Below are 6,000 nucleotides of genomic sequence, written 5' to 3'. Positions count from 1 at the left end.
TTGATGTTTTTTTCTACTAATAATGCAAAAGATATTTTGTTTTAAGAATTCTTGGAGGGATGGAGAGATGGCTTAGTGGTCAAAAGCTCTGGCTACCCTTGCAAAGGTCCTGAGTTCAATTCCCAGCAACCACATGGTGGCTCATAACCATATAATGGGGATCTGATGCCCTCTTCTGTCATGCAGGCATACATGCAAACAGAGCACTCAGATACATAAGTAAATAAATCTTTAGAAAGGTAAAAAAAAGAATTCTTGGAATTGTCATCTACATCTGCTGTGCTCCAACTGTACAGTAATAAAAAAGATTCAGGCTCCTAGGGTTAAACTGAGTCTCGCCAGAGCAAACTAACTTTGTAGAAAGTTCTTGTGCTCTGTGCAGCTGCAGAAGTCCACACAGAGGTAAACTCAACATCATGCTGGTGAATTTGTTTCTTTGGGAGTCTGAGAGGTTATTTAAGCATATTGAGTGAGAATTTCATTATCATCTCATGAAACACTGCTGTATCCAAAGTAACAGTCCAAGACCTTAGACACTCCTGGGAACTTCTGAAGTCTGATTTTGGACAGGATTAGATCAAGGTCAAAGGCCTGGGTAGTCAGCAAGGGTCTTAGACAATCCAAGGAAGAGGGAACTAGGCTTTTCAGAGAGAGAGAGAGACAGATTTACAGTAACAGTCAGGGGCGGAAGAGCAGACAAGAGGTGATGACTCAGAAGACGGCATCTGCTGGGTGAACGTCTGAGAATCAGAGAAGATGATAAATTGACTGTGGGTGCCCACTGGGGCAGGGACTCGGGTGTGTCAGGGAGAATGCTGGGAACATGACAAGCAAACCTGTTGAGGATGCACTGTGGAACACTGTCTTCTGTCAGAGCATTGCACAGGCCCAGGACAGTGGGAGAGCCGGGATTCAATGCAACCAGAGTTGTCTTTCACTGCATCGAGAAACCACCCTAGCCTGCAGCTCTGTCTATAAAATGATCTGCATAGCTTGGAAGGTAAGAGCATGATAGAGGGGCCCCAGGGAGGCAGAAGGCACTCCATGGAGCGTCAAGGCGGCCTTTCAAACACAGACCCCAAAGTCAGCAGCAGAAAGTTCCGTTAACTTCATCTCCCCTTGGTTTATACGTGGGTTGCAGAATAAAATTTTCATTCTGTTTCTTTCCTGGAATAAAATACCAAGCATCCCAGGAGAGCTGAGGACTTGATTTGCTAGATGGCCTTCCTGAGGTCAGAATTAGAAAGCTAAGGACTAAATAGGACTGACGTGATAGAGAAGAGGTTCATTCTGCATTTTGCTCCAATGTTTTTAGCACATGGATGTCAAGTAATCTCATGTAGAATGTCTTCTCTCATGGCCTGATAGCCACCTCAGAGTGCTGTGTTGAGGATTGGGGACTCTCCCCAGACCTACAGGAAGGGCTGTATCCTGCAGGAGAGACCGGAGAGGACAGCGAGGTACAGCTGCCACGGGGACAGCTATATCTTGTTCAGCCTTGAAGATCTCCATGATGCAGAAGGATGCATTCCATGCCCCATACCTGCACAGCACAGGCCAGGCCTGTGGGGTGAGACAAGCTGGGAACTGCAGCTTCGAGATGTTGCAAGTGGAGATGATCTTAGCAGAGAAGGAAAATGTTGCTTCTCCCTTTAAAGATTGCTGTTTCTTCCACAAAGTTTCCACAGTGACTGAGAGGTGGCTGAGTGTGGCTGAGTGTGTGTCTACAAGCCACCCAAGGATGTCCCATGAGGACTGTGCACTTTCTTGCTATGTTTTCTTAGCAGGTAAGAAACAAGCTTAACAACTCCCTGGGATGGTGTGGCTCTGAACGACTTGGCTTTGTTTGGTGTCTTTTCCATTGCACAACGTAACACGAGAAAAGTCCCCAGATGAATGGGGTTGACCGTCAGAGGACATGAATAATGAGATAGTTAGTTAGATAGTGAGGTGACCTGGAAGAAGACCAGCTTCCTGATTTGAACCCTCCTCAGGGGTGAAGCAGAGCAGTGACGGCGAATTAAGGGTGATCAGAATGAGGGAGAAGGCAGTGAGGAGGGACAGCCACTGAGTAGAAGCCAGCGCCTCAGCGCTCCTGCACCCTGAGCGGGATGGCGGGAAGCCAGACCCTTTCTGAGGACTTCAGTCCTTCCTTCCTCCAAGTCCATGATGTCGTCTTCTGAAGAGGGCTGGTGGGAGAAGCAGTAAAAGCTTCTTGTGTCTACACTGATTTGAAATTAATTCAACCCATCTCCTCTTCATCTTCCCTCGGCAGGCCCAGCAAGTGTCCTCAGGGAGCGTGCTCTTGGAAAACATCAACACTGCTCAGATTTAGGATTCGTTGTCACTGGAAAAGAAAGAAATACAGAACAGAACAATAGCTCATTTCCAAGCATCAAGGGAAAGGTGATCCCCGGATTGCAGAGGTGAGTCTAAACAATCCGAAAGCCAGCACTGTGTATCTTACGATTTCCCAAATAAGGGGCAATTTGAATTTTATATTCCATTGTTGAAGAGGAAATCCATGTACACCAAGAGACAATCCCTAGCTCTCCTAAATCCCTCCCCAGTGACAGGAGAGAACCAGATGGAGTTGGAGGTTCTCTCCTTTAATTAAATCTAATCCCATTCCCTGTGAACACATGCCAAATGTCTTTTCAAAAACAAACAAACAAACAAACAAAACACACATGTGTTGTTTTCCCTCAAGAGTTTGTGGTCCTGGCTTATTTTCAACCGTGCATCTTGTCAGGCCCATAGAGGGGCTAGGGCATGTTCTCTGCACCATTTAGAATTCTGCCATGGGTATCTTGGGGTATGAATGATTATAAATTAGAGACATAGTATTTGAACATGACCATGCTGTTGGCTAATTCATGCCTTTTTGTTTGTTTCTAGTTTGGCTATCTTTGTCCAATATCTGACTTCACAGCTTTTTCCCAGTGTGGCAGGGGCTCCACTTGCCTGTCCTGGAGAGCAGGTGGAGCCCGGCTACTTGCTTCCTGCTTCTCCTCTGGGTTTGGTGTCCTCTCTACTCACATTCTAATGCATCTCTATGGTCAGTCAACTCTGTCTCCAAGGAAGAGCATGCATGAGCACAGTGAAGAGCTGTGCTCTCTCTCTCCCTGGCTCTCGGGTAGGTGCAGTCTACTGCAGCCTTCTGACTGGTCCTACAGATGCTCAGTAAAGCATCATGTGTTAGCCAAGGCATACACCTGTAGTCCCAGCAACTACAGCCTGGGACACAGTGAGACTGTCAGAAAAACAAACAAAACAGCCACAATAGATGATAGATCAGTCATCAGTCAGTATATATATATATCAGTGTGTGTGTGTGTGTGTCCTTGACAGGGGAGAGAGACATAGCACCCTCCCCTCTGTGTGTGTGTGTGTGTATCCTTGACAACAGAGGAGAGAGACGTAGCTCTCTCTCTCTCTCTCTCTCTCTCTCTCTCTCTCTCTCTCTCTGTGTGTGTGTGTGTGTGTGTGTGTGTGTGTGTGTGTGTGTGTAAGCTGTGGAAACAAGGGAAGTATAGAAAATGGAGAGGAGAGGAGGGCAGAATTGTATCCAATGCACTGATGCAGGGAATAAACAGAGAAATGGCTTCTATAACACAAAGCGCATTAAATGTGGACAGTGAAGGAGATTTTCCCCCCTCTAGGGGTATAATTCAGTGACAGACAGCTTGTTTGCCACATGTACTCTCCAGGCCCTGGGTTTGATTACCAATACCAACAAACCTTTGATTATGTCACTCTGAAAACCTCAAAGTCGGCGAGTGAGGCTTCATTCCTTGGAAACAGGGAGGTACCAAGACAGTATAGCTAAGGGCCAGACGACCATCTCTGTGGAGCCGAAGCCCCCAGACTGCATCTTTTCCTTTATGGCCTGTTCCAGCAAGACCCTCTTTCATCTGCAACACTGAGCTCTGTCCGACGGTTTTAGCAGAAATGGCTTTCAAAATTACTGAAAAACCAGTCCATGTTCATGGTTTAAAAAAAAAAATGGAAAATACAGGGCCAGGGATGTAGCTCAGTGGTAGAATGCTTAGTTACCATGTGAAAGGTCCTGGGTTCCACTTCCAGCAAGCCTACCACCCAAAACATAGAATAAAAACACCAGAAACTTCACTATAGCTAATACTTTGGCACTTATTCTTTCAAATATTTTTCTGTTCTAAAGGTATTTTCTCCTTTGTTCAAAAATAGGATCTTAATATGTACATTGTTCTGGAATCTATTTTTCCCAGTCCTGGTCACACAGGGTGGGGTATGGCTCAGTGGTGGAGCTCTTCCCAGTACACAGCAGGTTCAATTCCTAGCACAACAACCTACAGATTCAGACCTCCCCCATCTCCCCCTCCTCTCCCATTTTAGTAGCTACATAGCCTCCCATTAACCCATTAGATATGTTTTAATTGAGGCTTAGGAATGTAATACAATAGTAGAGTGTTTGGCTGGCATATGCTGAAGCCTTAAATTAAATCTCCAGTACTAAAGAAAGAAAGAAAAAAAGGAAGGAAGGAAGGAAGGAAGGAAGGAAGGAAGGAAGGACAACTAGGAAAAGATTATCAAACCAACAATAAAAGTTGTCTCTAACCAATGCTTATTATAATTAATTCTTTAGGCTACTTCTAATTTTTAACTTTTATGAACACTTCCAATCATTCCCTTTGCAGTAAGTCTCTGCAAGAGGAATTTCAGATGGCTCCAGGCCCCTTGGTAAATGGTCCTTCTTCTAGGTGAGAAAGCTATTATATTTACTTCACTATGCTTTTGTTTATTTTTTAATACTAAGAAGAATATACTTTTTCAAACATTTATTGGCAATTTCAATGTCTTCTCTAGCTAAATTACTTATTGATAAAATTTGTTCATATTTAAAATAGGTCAGTTATCTTTCTATTGGTTCAGATAGTAAGAATAATTTGACTCATTATCTATAACTGCAAAAACATTTCCAGTTTTTAATTTTTGATACAATTTTTTTTGAGTCGGGGTCTCACTCTGTGGCTGTTCTGTAGCAATTTCTTCTGAGATTAAAACCTTCCATCTTAGGGGTTGGGGATTTAGCTCAGTGGTACAGTGCTCGCCTAGCAAGCATAAGGCCCTGGGTTCGATCCCCAGCTCAAAACAAAACAAAACAACAACAAAAAAATCTTCCATCTTGCTGGGCGGTGGTGGTGCATGCCTTTAATCCCAGCACTCGAGTGGTAGAGGCAGGTGGATCTCTGTGAGTTCGAGGCCAGCCAGCCTGGTCTACAGAGTGAGATCCAGGACAGGTACCAAAACTACACAGAGAAACCCTGTCTCGGAAAACCAAAACCAAAACCAAAACCAAACAAACAAAACACCCTTCCATCTAGGAGGAAAGCCAGTTAAGACCTACCACGTTAAAGGGAAGGGAGACAGCAGGCTGGTCCAGAGGGAGGTGAAACAGTACATCTTGCAGGGAAGCTTATCAAGACTGAATGTTAACAAAAGCTTCAGGAAGTCCCCCAAACTGACCAGATTCACTAGGCCCCTCCCTCCTCAAGCTTGTAAAGCAGAAAGGACACGGGAAGACACTCAGACCAGCCACACTCCAATCTGTTGAGCTGCCTACAGGCTGTGCAGTGCGTGCTAGGTTCCCAGCTTTTGGGAGATGTCACCCATGTCACAGCTGTTTTTGAGTCATTTCTACTCCTATAAATAACCCTAACAAAACTCATTGGTTCACAAGTTTGGACTCTTGTGGTATCCTTACTTTGGTTTATCATCAAGTTCCCTATCTGGAGCGGGTAGATGCTGTTCACACCTCCTAAGAATGTTAGTACCCAACTTTAGCCTGGATGCTTAGAACTCGCTCTTTAAACCAGGCTAACCTTCAACTTGTGTGATCCTCCTGCCTCTGCCTCCCAAGTGTTAGGATTGCAGGCATGTACCCCCATGCCAGGCTTTTATTTTGTTTTGCTTCTTTTCCAAACAGGGTTCTACTCTGTAGGCCAGATTATCCTTGAA

General features: G+C 44.8%; 1 protein-coding gene across 1 annotated transcript in view; it reads right to left on the bottom strand.

The window, feature by feature from the left end:
- Nucleotides 1–211: 211 nt before the first annotated feature.
- Nucleotides 212–6,000, bottom strand: part of Tmem154 (transmembrane protein 154) — a 40,868-nt gene continuing 35,079 nt past the window's right edge. Inside the window, exon 7 of the mRNA XM_036190682.1 lies at nt 212–2,347. Coding sequence (XP_036046575.1) covers nt 2,332–2,347 — 16 coding nt within the window. The 3' untranslated portion in view covers nt 212–2,331. The remainder of the gene's footprint in view (nt 2,348–6,000) is intronic.

Source organism: Onychomys torridus, chromosome 6, assembly GCF_903995425.1.
Source record: "Onychomys torridus chromosome 6, mOncTor1.1, whole genome shotgun sequence".
In the NCBI taxonomy this organism is placed as follows: Eukaryota; Metazoa; Chordata; class Mammalia; order Rodentia; family Cricetidae; genus Onychomys; species Onychomys torridus.
The sequence above is the reverse complement of the archived record's forward strand: the minus strand, read 5'-3'. Positions and strand labels throughout refer to the sequence as shown.